This window comes from Castanea sativa, chromosome 2, assembly GCF_040712315.1.
Source record: "Castanea sativa cultivar Marrone di Chiusa Pesio chromosome 2, ASM4071231v1".
NCBI classification, from domain to species: Eukaryota; Viridiplantae; Streptophyta; class Magnoliopsida; order Fagales; family Fagaceae; genus Castanea; species Castanea sativa.
The window spans coordinates 24,866,691-24,892,043 of record NC_134014.1 but is presented as its reverse complement, the minus strand read 5'-3'; the positions used below and the strand labels follow the sequence as shown (position 1 = coordinate 24,892,043).

At 35.3% G+C, this 25,353-nt stretch overlaps 1 protein-coding gene across 1 annotated transcript; it reads right to left on the bottom strand.

Moving 5' to 3' along the window:
- Nucleotides 1-3,717: 3,717 nt before the first annotated feature.
- Nucleotides 3,718-25,324, bottom strand: LOC142626376 (glutathione reductase, chloroplastic). Its single transcript, XM_075800199.1, has 17 exons — nt 25,051-25,324; nt 24,059-24,224; nt 23,537-23,601; nt 20,850-20,919; nt 20,214-20,285; nt 18,619-18,822; nt 12,370-12,443; nt 12,193-12,276; nt 10,964-11,051; nt 10,766-10,847; nt 9,803-9,876; nt 9,114-9,221; nt 8,932-8,996; nt 6,224-6,337; nt 5,607-5,706; nt 4,822-4,875; nt 3,718-4,201 (listed from the first exon to the last, which is right to left on the bottom strand). Exons 2-17 carry the CDS (start codon nt 24,197-24,199, stop codon nt 4,106-4,108), a joined length of 1,491 nt encoding a protein of 496 aa, XP_075656314.1. The 5' UTR covers nt 24,200-24,224; nt 25,051-25,324; the 3' UTR covers nt 3,718-4,105.
- Nucleotides 25,325-25,353: the final 29 nt, after the last annotated feature.

Sequence of the window (25,353 nt, the reverse complement as noted above, 5' to 3'; positions counted from 1 at the left end):
AAGGGGAGGTAAAGCAACACGTGTAAAAGGTATTCAAGAGAGTAGTATTTAAGGAGGAATCTAAGACAGAAAGGGGGATCTCCCTTTTTGGAACCTAAAAGAAAGAGAAAAAGAGAGAAAGAGAAATTATATAAGAACAGTTCTCGACTTACGTCCGAGCAGATTGGTTTATAGCATTCTTTGTTGTTTTTAAGTGTTTATAATCTTTAGCTTGCTATTTAATCCTCAAACACTTCTAACCTGGGTTTCAAGCCCACACTCTACAAATTACATTGTTTAAGCCTCGTTGGGCCTGAGCCCGTAACTGTTCTTGGGGCCAGGTGCAATCGTGCACTTACACAATGCATGTATAGAAATTTAATTCTTAGATTTTACTAATAATTGTTTATTTGATAATATGTTTTGGGTGGCCGAAATTATAATTTCTACAAAGAAAATAACCTTAATAGATTATCAAAAACAAAATTTTATCCTAATATTGGTTCAATTAATCATTGTTTAGTTTTATTAATTTATTTTAGTTTACATTTTTTTGGTGTTTTGGATTGTTCCTATATTACATTTATGATTGTTCCTATAATAAATAAAAATATAATTACGAAATACATTACTCATTATTAGATTAGTTTAAATTGTAAAAAATAATAATAATAATTAATAAAACCACTATAAAAATAATTATCACGCGCAACGCACGGGTTCACGGCTAGTTGAAATAAAACACAAGAATAAAATAGAGAAAAACAATAGTCACAATGCTATAATGGAGAAAAGCAACAGAGAAGTCACATGCGGCATTGCCTCTTACTCCAATTTTATGTTTTGCATCCCAGTCCTAGCACTAGCCTCTTCTAAATTTTTCCCTAAAGAGCATTTAAATAGGTCAAGAAAATCTTATTACAAGTTGAATTCTTGTTTGGAAAAAATTTCAGATTTTTAGGCTTCACTTTACCGACAATTAACATCAGAATTTGGACTTGGTAAACTACAATGTTGTAGCGCTTTAAGTTAACTTTCCAGCCCAACATGAATAATCTCAATTGGACGTCTGAGCCAAAAGTTATGCCAAAAATATTAACTAATGTGCAGGCTAGAATCCTAATCCAAATTGGACTTGGATTTGGTGAAAATTTCATTTGATTCCTTGCTTCAATTAGACTTAAATTTAATTGGGTTGGCCTTCTTTAACTTCATCATGGCCCTTGTAAAAGTAAAGTCTATTAGCATTCTTCTTTGCACAAACCTACTTATTTAATTCCATTCTCCTGCAAAAGACAAATTTATGCAATAAAATTCAATTAAGCACAAAATTAATTATTCAACATTATTCTAAAACTAAATATAAAATGCATGAATTAACTCAAAATAAGTATGATAATGCTTTCTAAAAATGATATAAATATGCAAAATTAAGCTATTTTCAATGCACATCATGAGTTGCATGGATGGTCATTTGTTTAGAAGTTTATAATCAGAAACTTGGAGTATTGGGTTAGTGTTCAATGTTCAAGATGCTTTGGAGTATTGGGTTAATGGCCGGTTTCCCCTCATGAAGATGTCAACTACAACAACACCTTGTGGGCAAGGTGTTTTGAAGGAGAGGGAAATGTTAGGAACCCACATTTGAGTATAGAATGCATTTAGTTAGTTAGTTAGTTGGTTAATTAGTTATAATCTCAAGCATATTAATCACATTTAACACATGTTGGAATTAGTAATGCACATGGGGAATAATAGAACCATTAGGATAAGGTTATGTGGGACAATAGAATAGTTTCATGATTCTATAAATACCTACTTGTAATCATATTTTCATAATTAAAGAATAAACCAATTGATTGCTTAGTGCATTTCCTCCCTCTCTCTCTCTCTCTCTCTCTCTCTCTCTCTCTCTCTCTCTTAATATTTCTCTATGGAGAATGACTACCTCGAATTAAGTTAATTTCCCTACAATTCTCATCAATTCCCCTATAATTCCTATCCATCCCCATTAGGAACCACCGGGTTCCTAACATTTGATTTTATCCAGATTGATGTTTTCTTTAATGATTATATTGTTTCTGTTTCACATTAATTGATGAAGATGAAATTCTAGATATGAGTTTAATCATGTTTTTCTCATGATGTAGGATTATCTTAATTGATGGAATGTTTGGTTTCTATTGTTCGTTTTAAACTGGGTATCACTTGTGGTTTGATTCTAATAAAAACAATTTTGATGATTTAGTTCAAAACTTTTAAGCGAAAAAGAGCATGCTATAGATTTTTGAAAGGTTTCAAAGATGATATATGTCATGCTAATAGGGTTAATTTCTAGATTATCATGTAGGAATTTAGGGGGGAAAAAACAATGATCATGAATATATGTTGTGAATTAATATGGTGACTAATTGTGATCAACCTATTTTGATGGGCTCTATCCGACTGATTCATTCAACTTGGGCCATCATTGATCCTCTCTCTCTCTCTAGCCAAATCTCCATGGTTAAGCTCGAACCTCCATGACTGATCATCTTCAAGCTCTACTTTCCACAACTTTTCACCAATCGCTATTAGCGACAAGCATTACTACTATAGCCCTCTGTTCACCAGATTTGGTGTTTTCAGTCATGGTTCTCACCTTTATTTGATTTGCTCCCCAGATTTGGTGGATTTGGAACTTTGTTAATGGCAAATGCATATTTGAATCATTTCGAAGGGAGGTGCTACTAGGCATGCTTTGTGAATGAAATTGAAACATATTTGCTTTACAAATTTTGATGGACTCGGTGTGAAGTGATTTTTGTTGTGAACGAAATTGAAACATATTTGCTTAACACATTTTGATGTGCTCGGTGTGATGTGATTTTTGTCTAAGAAGTGATTTTTGCTGTGAACGAAATTGAAACATATTTGCTCAACACATTTTGATGGGCTCGGTGTGGTGTGATTTTGTCTAAATTAAATCGACAACCACACTAGTCGATATGTGGTTCTCAAAAAAAAAAAAAAAATCTTTGACTCGTACATTTCATCAACAACTAAGAGCGTGCGAGTGATCAACTCGACTTCAATCAATATCTTCAGTTCCAATTGGAACCTATACACCCCTAGGCACTACAAAAATAATTGTTTGTTTTTTTCAATTTAGACAAAATTTGACTCTAAATATGTTTGGAAACTTACTCCAACCACCAATAGAAATATGACATTAGTCTTTATTACGTGCAATGTATATGACTTAATCCAACCAACCAGGTGAGTCATGCACATTACACATAATGAAACACATATCATCTTCTTATTAGTAGTTAGAGCCAAACCCTTTCCTTCCAATCATATTTCCCCTTCAACATTTAGCAAATATTATACTGAGTTCTATTTGAGTAAACAGTATATATAAGCAATCTTTGGAATTAAGAAAGTGAAATTATAGATATCAAGTATGACTCCCCAGTTTCACTTCTGGTCATTTTTTCCAACCTGTTAGAAGGCAAAAAAAAAAAAAATTTAAAATTAAGAGAGAGAGAGAGAGAGAGAGGGAGAGAGAGAAGGAGAGAGATCTGCAAAGGAGCAGGAGAAGATCACTGGTGCCATACGTCTATTAATTTTCAGGTGAAAAAAAAAAAAGAAAACAGAACGAGTATAATAGCATTGTGGCTCAATAGTGTCCCAAAGCCACACATCTATTTATTTCCAAGTGAATCGAGGAAAAAAAAAATTAACACAACCATAAAATACCGAGGTCCAAAAGTATGATTATATTGACAGCCCTAGTTCGCATATCTTAAAAAAATGAGGGCACAATCGTAGTGGCTTGAGGTTAAAAATGGCATTCACGCTAGAAGATACAGGTTTGTGGATCCAAATCAATTGATATAACTTATGAAATTGTTTTGTGCATTCATCATCTATACTAACACTGCCATATTCTGTAACCAAAAAGTCACTGCTACATCATGACATGTGATGTGATGAGAAATTTATTAGGACAAAAACCAACTTAACTTAGCTGTCTGAATTCTGTATGCAAATTTGCTTTTAGTGAAATTCCAAACTATGACCTATGACCATGAGAATTCCTGCATATTAGCATTCTTTTTCCATTCTCCTAATCTTAGTATCTTTACAGATTAGTCTTTGGCTTGCTACCAGCAGCAACACGCCTCGTCACTGACCGCATTGTCACAAATTCCTCTGCTGCAGAAGGATGAATTCCCACCTGTAGAAAAAAGTCAAACTTTGAGTTACAAGGAGCCAAACATTTTGAAGAGAGAAAAAATAAAAATAAGAACCAACATGAAATCAGGGAATTGAACTCTCAAAAAAGATGGGAGGGGGTGGGGAGGGGGACACAATTTTTATGCTTCATCGTGGAATAAAAAATATGATCAGAAAAGTCTATCATAAAAAGCGCAGAGATTAGTTCTGATCTTCACTTCCAGATTATTAAGGAGTGCAGATTGCTCTAACTAGTTTTTACTTGTATGAGAGAACAGGTGCGCAATCATATCTTCAATTTTACCATATCTACCAGTTATTTACAGCACACAGATTAAATATGCGGCACAAAATTATGAGCAATGAAGTTCCTTCGCTAGAATTTGGAAAAACGTACTTGACTGAGAGTTGTACAATCTAGTAGGGTAATAGAAAGAAGAGCCACAATGAGGCCACCACCATAGTGCTATTTCAGAATTTCAGGTTTCTCCCTTATTGTCACTTTGTTACATTTTAAGTGGTAGGTTGAATGGCATGCAATGTTGATAACACCCCCCTTATATTACCAGTTCCTCTGGCCAAAAAGGACAAGGGGATGTAAAGAAAAAAGTTTCAGCTCACCGTGCTGTCAAATTGTGCCTTGGTCGCTCCACACTTCAGGGCAACAGCAATGCCCTGTGAAGGAAATCACAAAGAATATCAGTAATTAAATGCACAAGCAAAAAAATAGACAATGAAATAAGAGAAAAAGGGAGATTTGCAGTAACTGCTATGTGCAACTCAAGTCCAGGATCCATAGCCAACCCCAAGATTTTGGGACTAAGGCTTTGTTGTTAAAATTATTTTGGACAATTCGAGGACTGGACATTTCTAGAAATTTCTAGGTGTTCATTTTTTAGAGCTCAGTACAAATTCAAGAATTGTACTATGCCATCCAAGGGTAAAAAAGGCACCAGAATTGTGTCTAGCATAGCTAGACAACAGCAGCAACATCATAGTTCATAAACATTTTAAAATTTCAAGAAACATTATCACTTACAACTATTACTGTTAATGATAACTACAGTTTTACATACGACTTTTACTCCATTCTTTACACCATGTGCCTTCAGTGCCAGGTAAATTTGCTTGGCCGAACCTTTTTATAGATGAATTCTATATACCTTATAATCAGCTGAATTCTATTTCCACAGTATCCTCAATATCATTTTTGATTTGAGGTACTAGAGATTCAATTAGTAAGAACAAGAATAGGAATGGCCACTCAATGTGAATGTACAATTGCACATATCATGCAAGTTACCTATTGTATAAAGTAAATAAATAAAATTGAACGAGCATAGGAACTACTCATTGAAATGGAATAGCTAACTACTCATTAAAATGGAATAGCTAACAAAGCATACCTGTATAATTTCAGGTGCATCTGGCCCACACATGGATGCTCCAAGAACTTTATCTGTCTCAGCATCAACAAGAAGCTTCATAATTGTCTTTTCTTGTCGTCTGGAACAGAAAAGAGAATAAAACATGATGAGTAGATTTATATGAGATGAATCTTCAAACATAAATGCCATAAGAGATACAAATTTTGCAAATATTAGATGTTATTGAGACAATGACAGGCCAAAGGTACAAGCTAAAAATTCATTAATTGAAACAATTTAATGTCTAGATTAACTAGAATATATTTAGAATTCAATGAAGATGCTGTAAGATTTTATTATAGATCTTACGAAATGACACCATCTTTGCTGATGAATATAGCTACCCTTCATCATACGGGTCATATCCTTGATAAGTACATAACTCATACTAAGGAAAATTGATCTTACTTATTTAGCTGAAGAATAGGCAGGGTAAGAAGTAGTAGTAGAGGCAAGATAATAGATAACAAAGTTCAAGTGCTCTAATTCTATCACACATCAGATTCTTTTAGTTTCCAAAGATGAAAGGGTAATCTGCTTCTTTGTTAGATTATAAACTTATGTGGTAAAGACAGACTCCAAATCATGATACATACCCAGAGACAGTATTCTTCATTGGATTGAAGGTTGATGTGAAAACCAAGACATCACCAATTGCTTCCTCGATTGCCTGCTCTTCACTGAGGCCCACTACAGAAAGAGGTGGTATGCTGCAAATTGGCAAGAAAATTGCAAATTTAACATTTATAAAGAAAATCCAAATAGCTAATAAGAAATTTTACTTCAGTTCCATATGTTCAATAAAGCTATAAACAACAAAATGGTAAAAGCATTAAAATAATAGTGCCCACAATGTCACACTGTTTACATGCTATGTATCAAATATGAGCATTATCGTTCATACAGAACAAGGTGCTCAACACAGGTAAACTCTAGACAACAGAATTGCAATTTAATTAATGTTTATAGAACAAGGAACCAATTTAAAATTAGATGAATAACAAAAAATTGAAGATAAAAAATTGTACAATAGGGAGGAAAAAAAAGGCTATCATTGAAGCAGCGAGATTGAATCCACCCAATTAAGCCAGGCTCTGCTGAGAATAATCGATAAACTACTCTTGCTTATCAAACCCTACTCTCTCCTCTATAAGATATTATGGTGCCACTATAAGCAAAACTTCATTGTAATTCACTTTTAACAAGTAACATATGCAAGATATTTCTGGTGTTTCAAGGAGAGGGAGACCCAAAAAAACAACCATTCCTAAATTTCCTACTAAGATATTTTTTTTTTATAGGTAAAAATATATGCATTCAAGAACACTACCTTATGCAAAAGACATAAGGCAGAGAGATAAGTACACAGGGAAGAGAAAGAGAAAAAAGAAAAAAGAGGAAAATAAACTAAGTACACAGGAGAGAACTAAGAAACATAGGGAGAGAATCACTAGAGGTGAGTCCCCAAGCCCTAGACCAATCAAACAGAGTGCCACTAAGAGAGGCCAAAAGCTGGTCGTCTGAGCTTTCCATGTCCTCGAACGTCCTCCTATTGTGTTCCCTCCAGAGACACCACATCAAGCATAAAGGAGCTAAATTCCAAATGCTAGACGAGTGCTTTCCAGGCCAATTCCACCAACTGAATAGAGTATCCGCAATCGATCTAGGCAAGACCCAGGAAAACCCAAAAGATCTAAAAACCAAACTCCACAGTCGAGAAGCCTTTCCACAATGTAATAACAAATGATCCGCCGTCTCCCCATTACTGCGGCACATGATACACCAATCGACAAAATCCAACCCTCTTCCCCTCAAATTATCCCCTGTAAGGATCCTATCCCAAACAGCAGTCCACACAAAGAAAGAAACACGCCGAGGAGCCTTAACCTTCCAAACCCCTTTCCAAGGGAAGATAATAGGCGCGGAGCTTCTCAACTTATTGTAAAACGAACGAATATCAAAGACCCCGTTCTTTGTCAACTTCCATCGCATACAATCTACATTTTCGGTGGGAGGAAGATTAGAACCCAATGTTCGGAGAAAATCATCCACTCCACCCATCTCCCAATCATTAGGACTCCGAATAAAATGAACATTCCAGCTTCTCCGCTCCTCAATCCCCAACCGTTCAAGAGAAGAGGCCACCGATGCCTCTTTATTGGATGCAATCCCATACACGCTCGGAAAAGACAACTGAAGAGGAGACTCCGCACACCAATGGTCAGTCCAAAGCTTCACTCTATCCCCCACCCCTACCTCAAAGTAAGTATTCTTGCTAAAATCCTCCCATCCCATGCGGATACTTCTCCACAAGCCACACCCATGCGCCCCTCTACCTAGCTTGGACTTCCATCCCCCCCAATCTTCCCCAAACTTGAGGGCTATGACCCTTCTCCAAAGCCTTGTCTCCTCAATCCCAAACCTCCATAACCACTTCCCTAGTAAAGCTTTATTAAAGGTAGTTAATTTCCTTACCCCTAACCCACCATTTTTCAAAGGTGCACACACCTTGTCCCATCCCACCAAATGTAGCTTGGAGTCCCCCCACAAGAAATCCCTTTGCAACCTCTCAATTTTATTGGCCACATGCATAGGGATGGTAAAAAGAGACAAATAATAAGTGGGAAGACTAGATAAAGTGCTTTTAAGCAACGTTAGTCTTCCACCTTTTGACAAATACAACTTCTTCCAACCGGCCAACTTACACTCAAAATTCTCCAAGATAGGATTCCAAACAGTAGGGGACTTGAAGGACGCCCCCAAAGGCATACCAAGATAGGTCATAGGCAAAGATCCAATCCGGCAACCCAAAAGCTCTGCTAAGACATGGATATTAGGAACCTCCCCAATAGGAACCATCTCACTTTTCAGCACATTAACCTTTAGACCTGTCACTGCCTGAAAACAAAGAAGAAGCATCCGAATATAAAGAATCTGCCACTATGAGCAAATCCCTTATAATCCAATTTTAACAAGTGACATATGCCAGATATTTCCAGTGATTCAAGGAGAGTGAGACCAAAAAACAACCCTAAATACACTGAACTGTGCATGGTTAGCACACCATTGAGAGAAAGAAAAAGTAGATGTTAAAGCAGAAAAACTCAGAACTTTGTCTAATGTGACATGCCACTCATGGAGCAAACTCTTTCTGGCAAAGAAACAACCAGTGAGGATGATAAATGAGAACCATTTTTCAAGAACCTATGAACAACAATTTTCCTTTTTTAATTAGTAATAGACTCTTTCAATAATAATAACCTATTTTAAACGTATTTAACAAGCATCAGAAGATTCATGACACCTGAACACAGCGCAGGCAACATCTTTGTGGTCCGGTTTGCAAGGTTGCCCGCCAAAAACAGTTTTCTGCAGACGGAACGAAATAAATGAATACATTGAACAACATTGAAATCAATATTGGAAGAACAAAAGCATAGAAAACTGAACAAGGTAAAATAAAAAAGATCTATATGGAACACATACAGCAAAGCATGTTCCCTCCATTAAGGCCACAGGGGTAAGATTTATTCGATTTGTAACATCACCCACAGCCCATATGCTAGGTATATTGGTCCGTGAGTACTCATCTACCTGCAAGAGAAATGGAGGCAAAGACCTTGACAGCGTGAGCGCTTCTCATAGCGTACACAATCTTTTTATATAAATATTGAAAGCAATTTGGCCATGCCATCATTAGACAGTCCATTGTAATATAGCAATAGAACAACAATGAAACAGATCGATGAGGTTAAGGTAACATACCAATACGTAACATATCGACTTTTATATGGTTTCAAACGCTATGATACTTTTTTCATTTACACCAAAAAATAGATAAGTGCTGAACCCCACTAGCCCCATCAGTTGGTTTGGATAACACCCCAACTGGTGCCAACTCCTAACATAACGTACCATTCTATGTATATGCCATAAATGAATTATAATATAAACCGCCTCTTTTTATATATGTATTAATATTTTGCAAACCATAACATAGTCAAAGAGGGTGTTACATGTCTTTGCACAAATAAATGAAGACTAAGATGTGTCTGGAATGGAAAATCCAGCACATGACTAATCCTAAAAATCAACCCAACGGATCCCCAGTCAAAATAGAAACACATTACAATATTCAATGATTATAAGGAGCAGCAAATAAGAAAGCTAGTGACCTTCACAGCTCCCGTCTTATCAAGTTCCACACCTACAGCTTCCAAATTCAACCGCTTTGTATTAGGAGCTCGACCTGTAAAAAAAGAGCAGTCACTCAAGAATTCTGTAAGGGGAAAAGAAATGTTGCAGAATAAAACCACAATACCACATCATAATTTTATGCAACTTGAAAATCTATAAAGCAAGTAAATATACATACATACATATATATATATATATAAAGTAATATGATTAGAATGCTGGCATAATCCAAGTATACTGACAATTAATTGTTAAACCCTTACAAATTTGTAATACGGTAAGTCAACCAATCATGACCATTTCAACCAGTTAGCTTATTGGCAGATACGAGTGATCTCTCAAAACTCCTGCATTATTTTGACAGTCTCTAGGACAATTAGTTTACTTATATTCCTAGCATACACATTTGTGCCTTCCATTTGCAGAAAGCTGCAGAATCTTTGTAGGATCAGGAAACATTTCCCACCAGAGGATTTGAAGACCAGCTGCATGGATTCAACTCTTTTTGGCAACCAAAATGCAAATTTATTTTTGAAAGAGTTCTGCGTGTGCAGAAAAGGGATTCAAAAGTAAGTAAATTTAAAACATCAACATATAATATTTTGATTTTTTTAAAAGAACAAGGACAATTCATATTATATGCTTAATAGCAAGACATAAACTTGAACTTGGTATTAAATATCACATACAACTTGCACATTTGCGCCAATTATTAATCATAGTTAATAAGCCAAAGCTTGCTTCAGACAACAAATGACAGTCCATGACACCAGGATACCACCAAAGGAATTTCAATAAAGAAAAACAATGATAATTAGAAACTCAAACTCAGTGCAATCAATGTGCCTTTAATCTTTGATGCAAGATTATATAGAGTAACAAAAGGCATCATAACTGCCTATATTGAAGTGCCTTGTAATTTTAAAAGGGTTTGTAATTACCAGTGGCAAACAGTACAACATCCGCAATCAATTCTTCACCATGATCTGTGATAACTTTTATGCCATCCTCTGTTTTAATCAACTGAAATTACAAAAATCATTATTAGCACAAGTTTGAATGTGAGATAATACACACACACACGTCAGATACTGTTGCAACAGTATGGATCCATGTAATCCTTACAGAAGTAATATTACCTCTGACAAAGTTGCCCTTGGGTGCAAATTAATTCCCCTGCTTTCAAGATTTCTTGCAACCACTGCCCTCATTTCATCATCAAAGCCTCTGCCAAAGAATTCAGAAACAGTTGCATTGGAATCAGTATGGCAGTAGCGAGAAAGAGATACTGAACATAAAGTTGTTGCCAGTTCCAGGGGGTGCCCGTCGCCCCCTCACCCCCCCCCCCCCTCCCTCTCCCAGCAAAGGAAAGCCTCGGGTCCAAAAAGCCAAAAAGAGGGTGCAAAGCCCCGCTTCTGATTCACGGAATAAGTAAAATAAACATGGTTTTAAAAATCTGATTGGACCGGCTGGTCCGACCGGTGCAACTGGGAACCGGCCACCAGTCCGGTCCAGGAAAAACTGCAAAACCGGTGAAAACCGAGTTAAACCGGGAACTGGAGGCAAAAACGATTTTGGCCCCCGGTCCAGTTTTTAAATCCATGAAAATAGCGTTAAAAATAGTGGTATTTCACTTTCGCCTTTCAGCTCCACTTATCCTACACTTCCTGGACAAAGCTCCTACTTAATGGAACAAAGTTTCTCACCAAACTAGTTTGGAGAGAAACTCTTCAAACTTCTCTTTTTTTTTTTTTATGTGAATTTTGAAAATCTAACCGTTAAAGTTCATGTTCCTTATGTTCTTAACATGCATATCAAATTTCGTTCAAATCGGATATTATGTACTATTTGATCAATTAACTTATTTTTTATACACAACTTTAGATTACAAAAACTTAAAATTATAACATTTATTTGATGACATAGCAATTGATCTTTGATTTTCTTAAAATTTTGTAAGCATTAAGGATCTAATAAGAACATGCAATCTAATGGTTAGATTTTCAAAATTCACACTCAATATAAATATATATGATAAGTGTGTAGGGTTTCTCTCCAAACTAGTTTGGAGAGAAACTTTGTTCCTACTTAATGCTAAGCAATTAAATGGAACAGGCAACATAAACTCAATATTCATCAAATAAAATAGCAAACTTCTCTAAAACGTCCAACTACTATAAAGATGTTAGGTAAAATAGCACATTCAGAAATACTTATACTTTTAGCAAATATAGCTGTAAGCAATCAACAGGAAAGCCAAGGGAAAGGTTCCCTCTGCCAAAATCAAACCTAATGCCATTACTCAAAACCAAAGAATTGCTTGAGAATACAGTCAGAGAAACTCATGAATCAAATCATCGTTTACAACCTTAAAGGAAGTTCCTTTCTGAAAAATAGATCCACGGTCACACCCATCCCATTCCATATTGAAGCGAATTCAACAGCAATGTACCTGATGAAATGATAGGATGATCATTTGAGACTATTGAGCATGTTATGCAGCTGAAAAGTATTATACAACACAGATAAAGAGACAAAGACACACCCTCCCCCAAGTATCACAGCACGCTTAGGTAACTCCTCCAAACTCAATGCCTCATCAGAGGTTATAGCCAACTCCTACAAAGTAAAAAGGGAAAAGAAAGGTGAAAAAAAAGGAAAGAAGAAAATGTGTAAGCAAGAGTAATATCACACCTCACAGATTACATCAACTAAAGCAATGAGTTTCAAGTAGTTTATCAATTAAGTTATTAAAAGCAACAGTTGCAACTGAAGGTAGCCAAGCACCTCAAGGATCAACTTTATAAATCCAACTCGTAGGACTAGAGTTCAAACTCAGGAATCCAGGAAAAGGAACATAAAGAACATAATCCAGCAAAACCATAAACTGCACAAGTAAACCACGAAACTAATACTTCAAGCAAAAATCAAGAAATTGAAAATATCAGTCCAAAAGAGAACCTATTGCACTTCTATGTGATCAGTATCATTTGGACTTGCGATCACACAACGCATTCAATTAAGCATATTATATAACACCTGCCAAGCGAGTAGCAGAAAACTTAAAAGAGGTCTTAATATGGACATAGCTACAGCTCTGACAAACCAAATGGCACTTGGCTTAAAACACATGATGAATTGGCACACGCCAAAGTCCAGACATGCCCCAAAGATGCAGAGCATTATTCAATAAATGATTACAACTTATAGAATTCGGCCTAATATTCCAATTTCATCAAAATTTAGTTCTAAAAAAAAATAATAAACTAAACTAACAAACTTAAACTAAATCTCAGAATCTTAAATAAATCAAACTAAAAATTTTAAAGGCATATATTTTTTTAATTATTAATAGCATAGTTTGGTCAGATTGTTGGGTTGAAAATTTTGTTAACACAAACCCGACCCAATCCAACTTTCAAAATCAATTTAGAACCCAACACAACCCATGAATCCACAAAAAACCAACCTAGAAAGCACCGACATGGCTACAGGGGTGCCGCACCGGCGTCCGACACGGGGTGCGGTGGGCGACGCTGCTGCCCGCACGTCGGTGCCACGTCGGATTTTTTTTTTTTCCCTTTCCGGATACGCTCCAATTCGCGCCAACTCGGCACGCCGACTCAGGCTGATTCAGGTCGAATCAGATCATATTGGCCGGCCGAAACCGACCGATTCAGGCCGATACCGGCTTTGAATCAGGCCGAAATTCAAGTAAAAATTATAATAAAAAAAAAAGCGTGCAAAACACACCGTTTGAACTTGAAAAAATCCTTAAAACCATCACTGCCTCCCTGCGTCTCTACTCTCTGCCTCTCTCTGCTCTCTACTCTCTGCCTCCCTCCCTGTATTCTAATTTCCGAACATCATGGAATGTTTTAGTTTCAAACTTGTGGATTGTATTTAATTATGAACATCATGTTTTAGTTACTATCTACTATTGCTCTTAAATTTGATATATGTTTATATAATGTGAAAAAGTATGCTTAGCAATATACAGAAAATATAAATAAAAATATTTTTAATAATTTTTTAATCACCGCACCTGCACCCTACTTTTTCAAAAATTGCCGAGTCTCGCACCCGTACCCGCACCCGCCCCCGAATCCAGAAACACCTCTGTGCTTCATAGAAACTAACCCAAAAACTAACCCAATGCATCGAGCTAGGTCAGGTTGGGTTGGTGGGTGTGGGGTTAAATGCACACCCCTAGAAACTGTAGGTTTGTTCCATAGTACAAACTGTGGGATAGAAATTGTAGGTTTGTACCCTATTACCCTGTATAGATGGAGAACATACTTACTTTCATTATATATATATAAACTGTAGGTTTGTTTATATGATTAGGATTACCAAAACAGAGAAGCAGAGTACAGTACATGGAGGGTAAGTTTAGTAAAAGGAGAAATAAAGATGAAAGAATTGTAAACATGAGGGTCAAGAGTTACGAAATAGTGAGAGCTTTTAGTATCTTAAAATTAAGAATTAAGATATCGAAGATGATGAAAATCATAGAATAATAGTAGTGGTGGCAAAATTTAACATGACCTGCAACCTAACACAACTAACCCGTTTATGAACAGGTCATGGGTTGAGGCTAAATGTATTTGGATCATATTTGAGTCGACACGGCTGACCTGTTTAATAAACGGATCGTATTTGTGTTCAACATATGAACTTGTCTAACCCGTTTAGCTTATTAATGTATTAGCTTTTGTTATTATTATTTTGTTACTATTGCTTAATTTTATGTTGTAATTATATGTTTATTCCTATATTCATAATTGTAATTATATTTTAATTTTAGATATATGGGAATTGATAATAGGTTATTCAAGTTAGTTTTGACCTATTAATCAAATAATTTATTAAATAAGTCACATGACTTGTTAATTAAATGAGTTAAACGTGTCGTGTCAAGTTGACCTGTTTAATAAATAAGTCATGTTAGGATTGAGGATTTTGACACGTTTACTAAACAGGTCAGATTCGGGTCTACCCACACAGCCAAATGCTCATGGCTCGACACGACACGAAACGAAACCGACCCGCAAACACAAATTGTCACTCCTAAATAATAGTATGGTGGATGAAATGGAGAAGTGCATCATGAAAATTGTGTTTGATTGTAAATTGTGTTTGATTGTAGGACACAATTAAGTTGAAGGGACTAAATGTTGGGCTTAGGGCTGTCCATCAATCTGTTAGACCCGACCCACCCGTATGACCCGAAGACCCACAGGTGGATCCGAATGCCCAAACAGGTCGGGTGTGGGACTGTTTATTATAAAAATTGATTTTTCGGGTTAGGTCCGGGTCCCTTAGCTTCTAAGGAAAACACATGGGTTTCTTCTATGCTCAACCATTTCTGAAAGTTCTCTCTCTCTCTCTCTCTCTCTCTGCCGACATCGCCCAGTTGGCCAGTTCTATTGCCAGGGTTGCACTCGCCATCTTGGGTTGGGTCTCAACCTCCTCACTCTTGATGAATCCCTCCTCTTATCTACTTGAAATCTCCTTTGAGACTCTGATCTTGTGCAATCTGATGGTGGGTTAGTAAAAAAAAATTTTTTTTTTTTTTAATTGTACTGATCTTGTGATGGATGTGGTGATGGTGGGAGAGTGGTGGTGGTGGTGTGGGTTTAGTCTTATCTCCCTCTTTTTCGTTTTAGTCTCATGGATATGGAGTTTTTGGTCTTGATTTGTGTTATTTGGATTTTGATTTCTTTGTTCTTTGGGTTTTGATTTCTATCGTGTTGTGCTTTACGCCCAAAACACCCAACAGCTCCGACCCACTCAACCGATGACCCGTGCCACTAGGTCTGACCCAAACATTCGGTCGACTGCGGGTCCATTTTCCGCCGATCCAATTGGGTCGGTTAAGGGTCAACCCCAAACCCAATCCGACCCAACCCATGGATAGCCCTAGTTAGGCTATTAAAAAGTAAGATATTAATAAAAATGAATTTAGTTGAAATGAGAATGTTAAAATAGATACGTGGGAATACAAGTAAAGAGAAGATACAATTTCAAGAAATATTTTTAAAGATAGTTAATTGGGCTTGACAAAATAGCCCTAACCCAACGACTAAACCCATCCGAACCTGATCTCTACGAGTTGGGTTAGGTTGGGCTGGATTAGAAATTTCTCAACTTAACGAGGTAGGTTGGGTTGACAAGAACCCCAAACTCAACACATGCACACCCCTAATAGTTTCTATCCTCAGTTTACTTACTCAATACACTCCAATTTCGTACATTAGAAAGTTTTCAAAATAACTAACATAGTAAAAATTGGAGAATTTGTCTACTTGTGCACATGAGCAGTAACAATGAATAGCACCTATGAACAAAACTGCACAAAAGGAAAAAAAAATAGAGGAGGAGCAGAGGAAATAGAACACTAAGGTCAACGTGCCTTTATACACAAAGCTCTCGCTATTTTATTGCTAAGCTCTATCTTGTTTGAGTACAACAACAACTTGTATAAGACCTAAAGCTTAACTTCTCTGAATAGAACTAGGACTCCAAGTTTGACTAGTAAACCAAACCTAATTGAACCAAAGCTCATACATAAAAGACCTACAAACTAAATAAGACTTATTAATATAAGCAAAACCCAAGGCCCACAACTATGGCCCATGCCCAACAATCGCAAAATTACTAAAATTCCCTTTGACTATAGAATAACCAAATAAAATATAAAAACCTAATTAACTATCATGGACCCTTATTTTGGGCTTTGCTTCAACCATAAGTATCCAAAGAGGTTATTGCTTCTCAAACCATGCTATGGTTATGCCAAAGGGATTATAGGGTGGAAAATAATGGGAATTATAGGGTTTCCAAAGGGACAAGGATTAATAAGGTTTTAGGAATGAAATCAAAGGTGCAATTCAAGATTTGGGTTGCTATGAACAGTAATCACACCGTGAATAGTAAAATTGAAGAAAATTAATAAATTCTAGGAATCACACCTAGACTTCCTAAGCATCACGCCTAAGGTTCCTTGGCATCACACCTCAGAGAAGGTTGCATCACACAGCATAAAAGAAAGCTTCATAGCTCTTAAATTCTGAAAACATTCATTATTAATCACTTCAATAGAAAGTACTACAACTCTTTAAATAGAAAACTAATACCTAATCCTAGTTGAACTAGGATTTCTTAAAACCCTAATAAGACTTGAACTTGGACTCCTTAAGTTTATACTACTAAGCCCAACTAAATAACCAAATTTAAATAAATCCCAAAAGAAGATCTTACGGACGGTTGGCATAGCCCATTCCAAAGTATTATGAAATTACAAAATTGCCCTTGATACTTAAAATCAAATAAAGTGTGCGTTTGAATACCGCTTATTTTGCTGAAAACTTATTGCTGAAAACACTGTAGCAAAATATTTTTTTATTGCTGCAAATTACTATTCGCGCGTTTTTATCACTTGGCTGGTCCATGAACAGTGCCATGGGACCAGCCAAAAAAAAAAAACAACGCACGCAAACGCTATGCAGCCGCTACGCAAACGCACCTAAAATATAATAAATCTGTCTTCTCACTGCCTCATGCATCAAACACTCTGATATTCATCCTTAATGCACTTGACACACTTCAATTCTCTTATTTTTATTTCCCTCATCCTAGCAAGTTTTATAAATATTATCTCTCCATCCTTCATCACCTCATCATAAACCTTTACCTCCCAGACAGCCTTTTCTGCTCATCTTCACCTCTTTATAATTTTCATAAGCAGAATTATCTAAACATCTAGGTAAGCTTCTATAGCTCTCTTTTTGTAGTAAGTAATAAGGTTTGCAGATAAAATATAATGCATCAAATACACGGGGTATACCAGATGAATAACACAGCTAAGCTTACTTCTAAGATTACAGTGATTATATTTAGCGAAAGGATATGTTCCTGGACCAAACCTCCACTCAAACAATGTTCTGAAAAATTTCTGAGCTTCAATTAATCAGATTTCTCACCTACCCATTTAGTTTCTTGTAAACAAAATGTTTATTCCCCTCTTAATCATTGTATCTACTATCTCCATTAATTTCCTTATTAAAGACCCAATATTCGAAGTGTCCATAAAAGTTATGTTCTCCTAACCTAACTTAGGTGTAGTTATACATTTTCCACACAGATTTAGAAAGAAGTTGGAGATTTGGAAGGGACCCTACTTGCTGAAGTGAAAACCATACATTTAATAAAAATCTACTGGAATTTCATGGTTAGAAGAAACTCAGTTGGGTGCTACACTGCAGTATTTGCTAATTCAAAGTAGTGGTTCATACATGAAAGAAACGAATCTTATGAAGGGGATGTTTCGCAAACTAGTTCTTAAGTTATTGAGTTTACTATGTCTAGTTCAAAAACACCAAATAGAAACTAAAACCAGTTCTTAACTTCCAAGTTGAATTAGTTTTTCTATTTTAGCATTGATTCGGAACCAATATCTGGTTGCCAAAGCTAGTTCAACTTATAAGTTAGGTAACATGTACATAACAGCCGCTGATGTGACATAACATTAAAAGAATTCCAAACCAAGGAGAACAAACAGGAAAAAAGTATGACCCTTAGGGGCTGGTGCATCAAACTACAAACTCAGATCACATGCAACATTTTGAAATTCACAGTTAACAGAGACTAAGTCTTTAATAACATTTTGAACAGACTAATACACAGAACATATAAAAGAATACTAAACCTATTACTCTAGCTGCGCGTTGTCAAAAAATGCCAATTATGTCAACTAGTGTGAATCCATTAAAACCATTGTAGAACAAAATACCTGGCCAGGAATAGCAGGACGTGTAGCTCTACCGCCAGTTGAAATCAGTATGTGCTTAGCTGTATAGCTCAATTTAGTGCCATCTAGTTGTGTAACCTCAACTTCATTAGGACCAACAATCTTTCCCTCTCCTTCATACAATTTAACCCCAGAATTATTCAATAACCGCTTGTAAATTCCATTTAATCTGACTATTTCTTCTGTCTGCAAGTTTAAAAGAGAATATATTTTTTTTTTTGATAAGTAATAAGTTTAAAAGAGAATATATATATATATATATATATATATATATATATATATAAAATTAAATTATAACAGTATACGTGTAAACAACAAACCACTATTGTAATCCAAACTATCAGCAGGACTTGATATACAATTGAATCATAGGAAAGAATAATAAATGAATAGGAAATGTGTGTATAAACACTAAATTCTTCCTATTAAAAGATATGATTCCTCCATCTCTGAAGAACTTCCACACATAGCTTCACAAAGGAAGAATTGTTACCAAAATGTAAGCAACTACAAGACAGGAAATCATCACAGCTACAAAACTAACCAGAGCCATTAATAATAGGAAGCTGGCCACTAATAAGCTATCCAACCTATATCCTTAGCAAAATTGCTTACAAATAGAATATGAAAATTTCCAAAACCACCAGATTACAATACCCCTAATTTAATTATGAATAAGTAAAAAAAATTGCTAATAAAAATAATAGGGGATAGCCAGGTACACAGGTTGTGTACTAGGTAAACCAAGGAAATATAACAAGCACTCATAATATACCCATCCCAACTTTATAACTGATTGAACTAGTTTGTAGCACCTTTCATATCATCCATATGCAAACCACATTCAAGAAGTTGAAGTTCTATAATACAGATTTATTTGAATCTGGGGTGAAGCTTACAACAAACATATCAGACTTCAGATTGAATATTTAAAAATACTTCTCCCTTAAACATCCATAGTCAAATATCCCTTAAGAAACATATTTTATACATTTTCCACTAAACTGGGTTAAACAGAGGAAAAATGAAAAGAGCAGTCAAAGCAAAGGGGAATCAATCAAAGTGAAAGGCATGAATCAATACAAACTAATCTTCCCTTTTTTTTCTTTTTCTTTTTTTGAAGAAAACCGACAGAGTTTCTACTTCTTCATTGAGACATACAATAACAACTTCGATCTAAACAATCAAGAGGCAAGGTGGCAAACTGAGAAAATCATGATCTCAACAAACGGTCAAACAAACCTATACTTTGCTGCAGTCAGGCAATCACAAGTTAAATCATATAATCAGTCACAGAAGTAGGCGAGTTGGCAATCTTTCATTGATCCATTGCTGGTCCATCAACAGACCCATTTTCACATTTTCAAAAGCCAACTAGTTCTTTAACTTTTCATATCAAGCTTGCCAATATAAATTTATTTGCCGTATATAATAGCAAGTTCTATAACACCTAACCAAAGCTTAGCACTCTAACTGACTAGCAACCATCTTGACTTTTTGACTGTTTTAGTAATTGTTAGTTTCATTAGGTAAAAGAGAAACATGAAAACTGCACCAAACATAGAGCAAAAAAATACCTTCTTATGCAAAAGCTTCTTCCAGTTGAAGTCAATTTTCTCACTCACTTCCCACCCATAATTCCTGGCATCCTACAAAGCCAAAAGAATGGATTCAGCAAACCAATTAAGGTCAACACATAAACAAGATAAAAATCATGATAACATTATACTAAAACAGAAAAATTGGTACATCACAAATATGAGGATTTTTTTCCCTATAAATAGTAAACAGAGGAAGCACAATGTGCCAAACAAAAATTCTATTCCATGGCACACTTTCTAGAAAAGCTTGAAGCCATTGCATAGCTTGATGAATCCAAGAACAAATGAAATTTCCATTACATCCCAAAGGCACATATCACCCTTCTACTGAAGTTTCCCTATCAGAAAGGAACATCAAACAACTCCAAACCAATTCTGGAGGTTGAGAGCTGATTGTTTTATAATAACAATTAATAATAAAACAAATTTCAAGAAATTAACTTGTTCCATGTTGATAGAAAAATTGATAAGTTAATTGTCTAGATACAGTATGATGATTGCAATGAAGACAGTCAAAAGGAAATATTTCACAAACCTTTTTTTTCATTTAAAGTTTTGCCACTTGAAATGAGTAATTAATAAAAGAACTATTGATACATATTATATTCTCACCTCAATTTCACCTCTAAAAGATGCTCCATACACCAAAATCTTTTTGGGAACACAACCACGAATGACGCACCTAGAAAACCAAAAGATGAGTGTAAGAATATTAGAGTAGGTAGCTAGGAAGCACAGACATGGTTACGGGTACAAGTATGACATGACAGCACAAGCAATTTCTGAAAAATTATAACATGACATAGCAGGTACAACACCTATATAACATGAGTATGGCACCCCGAATGAAGTGTCTGTACTTCTTGGGTAGGTAGTCTAGTTCGAACCCTATTACCACTCTACCTCTCATTTGAAATTTAACAAATCTCACATGTTCATCAAAGGGGAGTTTGGGCCCACACGTGAGGTAGAGTATTAAAATATTGGTTAAAAGATTAAAACCATCATTTCCTAGCAGTTTAATCTTCGGAAAATTGGTAATTTATTAGGGAAAAATCATTTTCATAAGGTCTAAACATAAAAGTCACTACATTTCAACAAGAAGTCTAAACATCTAACTAGCAATATTATTCAAACTTCACTATGTGTAAAAAAAATGCAACAGAACTAAGTAGTCTAATGAGGGTTTTCTAAACATAAATTACCACTTTCAACCAAAGTTATTCCATATTTAACAAACCAATGATTCGTAAGCCATTAGAACAATATGAGTCCAGAATTGACACTTGGGAATCTCAGCTGCATAACATCAACCATTTATGTAAGATATCTGCAATTTCATATATAATTCTTTTTTTTTTTTTTCCTGATATACAAGTACCACCTTTACAATTATGTTGAACATCCAAATCAACCACTCCAACTAGAAATCTTTTTCATTGGTAAGTTACACATGCACCTTGAATCCTTGATAGGTTTCGAACCCAAGACCTTGCTCTCTACCTCGCTCTTACAAAAATTTATATACAACTTAGAAAAGCTGATTTCTCATTTACTTTGACTCGAATCAATCACTATTATAAGTATGGTTGTTAGGACATATGTGTAACTTGTTAGAACATATGTTATTGTATATTGGTTAATCCTTTGACAAAACGCACTCTACTTGTAATTTGGTAGATCTAAGATGAGTTTAATACTTCAAGGAACAAGAGTTCAAGTCTAGTATCGAAGCCATGCAAAACTGTCCAAAAAACAAGTGAAGAAAGTGTTGTTCATTAAAACTCGACAAATAGCTTTATAGATAATATCTATCGAGGTTTAATGCGTTTGCTCAACAGAAGCTCGATAGAAAATCTATCGAGATCTACGAAATCAGAATTTTCAAATCTAATTTTCGACCCATGCGTGTAAGGTTTCTTTTCTCACAACCTTAGACATATATAAGGTTTATTTTAAAGGCCGTCACAGAAGAGAATACATAGAAAACACATACAAAAAGTGACCGAGTGGCTTATTCTCTCTGAAAGAAGCTATTGTGCCTTTGCGCCTTAGGGTTTTCTGACCAAGTACTTCTTGATCTTCATTGTTGATGAAGTGAAAAAATGTGCAGCCAACAACATCTTCTTCAAGTTGTTGGAGTTAGTCACGTACTGGGATCCATGCATCATTAGTTAGTTATGGGATTCGTGCAAAAAGGGTGGTGTTTATATATTGAAGAGTTCAGAGGTTCTAAAGTGGTAGAAGGTTTCTGCTGTAAGTTCATCTACGGGGATTGTAGAGTCTAAGGACAAAGGTTTTGAACTAAATCTGAAACTTCTCTTTATTATAGTGAATTGCTTTTCGGGAAGGTTTTCATCCAGGTTTTTTACTGTGAAACTAGTTTGTTTCATTGGTTTTCCTGGGACATCATATCTTGTCTTATTTACTTTTTCGCTGTGCATGATGTTGACATGATATTGATGTTAGTTTGTTTTAACAAGGTTTATTCATAATAAATCTAATAAACAACTTGGGTTTAAAACTTGTTAATTCTATCAACCGGGGTCTAAATTTCCCAACAAAGGTGATCAATCAACAATTCATCATTATCAAATTAAAATTGGTTAGTCTTATTCAGAAAATGAAAATAAAAAACACACATAGCAGCTGCTACCTGCAACATGTACATGTTGGACATAAAAATAGCTAAGAAATACTGTCTCGTGACCAGGTAAACCTCTCAATAGAGAATGAACTACAAGGGGGTAAACAAAATTTTTCCAACATCAACAGTTGGCAGCACCACCTTAAAAGTCCTGATGCTAGTAATTAGAAACTAGTATCAGATTTGTACATGCCCACATACAGAGTCTTTTTAACCTACCTCACTAAGAAAATGAAAACTAAATAATATAAAAGTGCAAACAACTCACTAATGATTCCTGCATCCACTTACTGAAATTCCTATACTGAAATTCCTAGAAACAGTGAAAAAGTTCTTCGTGATGATTGATGTGGGAAACATTAGGAAAGGAAAACAGATAAAAGTTGCTACTGCAACATGAACTGATTCTATATTCCAATGTCATGTACAAAGCTATGCTTTAAGTTAAACCTCTCGCCTATTGTAGACAAAAGTGAATCCATATTGTTGATAAAGATACAAAAAATTGTGTATCAACAAAGTAGTTAAAGCAAGGTAAATATCACAACTAAAATAGTAAAATTGGAACTCAGGAACTGCAGTGCAGGGGTTACAAATTAAGTTGGGCAACCAATGAAAAGAGCATTAAAGATTAGATTTTGTTTCAACTTACGTTCCACCAACTCCTCCAATAACTTCTGAGCTGATTGGATGAAATGGAAGCTCACAAATCCCAACCTTGCAACAGGATTACCAAAAGTTATAAGTCATTATTTAGTTATCAAATGCTTCCATTAGAAAGGGAAATGAATGTGACAATGAAGGGAAGAGCAAAGTAGAATTCAGATACAACTAAAATTACATTTTACAAGAATTCAAAACAATCAGATCGATTAGTACCACCGCAATAAGCAACAATAAGACAAAAAATTCAAACAAGAATCTTTATAAAAACAAATTATAACTAGTTCTTTTAGATCTCATAAAATAAACTAATGTAACAAATAACATTCAAATCTCTCCCTGCCATTTAGTTAATGATGCTATAACATCAATGAAAAAAAAAACATATAATAAGATAAATTAGAATACAAAAAATACCAAAAGCCAAGACAAACCCATAATTTTTTTTCTTTGATAAGTACAAAACCATAATTATTCTTATAGCTTATTGTTCAATATCCTGGGGGTATACCTTGGCTCCATAACTAGCTGAAAATCTAGAAGCACGAACACCACCACTTCCGGCTCCAATGACAAACAAGTCAAAGTCATAGTGAGCTTCTTCCTCATTAGGTTGGCTCACCTCCCCATCAATAAGCATCTTTCTTGCCATGATTATATAACAATCTGAACTGAATCTACACCAATCACAAAATCAATGTTCAATCATTACCACATGAAACATAAAGGCATATAACACTCTGTTTTGCAGAGAAAAATCACACACGTATTGTCGCTTTGGTTCAAAAAAATCACAAAGCACCTCAACTGGATTATATTTTGGCGTTCAACCAAAATGTTAAAGACTAAAAAATAAATAAAGAAATTCTTGAATTTCTCAAATATGCACATATCTAATAATGAATAAATTTAGCATTCAAGTGCCTTCGCTGCAATCTAAAACAAACAACTAAATTTAATACGTGATCAAATTTACCCTGTTTGGTTGCCGAGAAAACTAAAGGAAAATTAAATCACACAGTAAAATGTTAACTGCTACAAATAAAAAGCTATCCTACTTTTCGAATCAGAACCAAAAATAAAATAAAATGTTTTCGACTAGATTTTATCTCCGAGCTCAACCAAAAAATGAGAGATTCAAAAATTACTTTTATATATACATTCTCCTTCTCCACATGGAAAATCTGCATATCTAATAATGGATGAACTAAGCATTCAAGTGCTTTCACTGCGCAATCTAAAAAATACAACTAAATTTCATACTTGATTAAATTTGCCCTGTTTGGTTGCCGAGAAAACTGAATGAAAATTAAATCACACGGTAAAACTCTCTCCTACTTTTCCGAATCAGTACCAAAAATAAAAGCACATCAACCGAACTCTCAGTTCAAAACGGAAGGTTTACAGTTTTCATTTTCTGAAAGGAAAATTTTTAATTTCTTTGTCATTTTCCAACACTTTCCAAGCAACCAAACGGATCAAAAATCGCGAAATTTCTCTCACCTGTGCGCGAAGTTGGAGATGGCAATGCAATAGTTGCTCTTGGGTTTTTATACGAACAGACTGCTGTGCCTGTGTGATTATGAGGAAATGAAATGAAATCTCTCTATTCTCTTCTCTATATATATAAATAAATAAAGTGGGTGATTAGGAAAGAAAAGTTATGGCACTAATTGCTAAATATTAATATTAATATTTTATTAGGGGTTTTGAATGGAGCTCGAGGTTTGAAAGGAGGATGAGAATGCGAAGTTGGGGCTTTGATTTCAAATATTCCATTCTGTCGGCACATTCAACAAAAGCCCA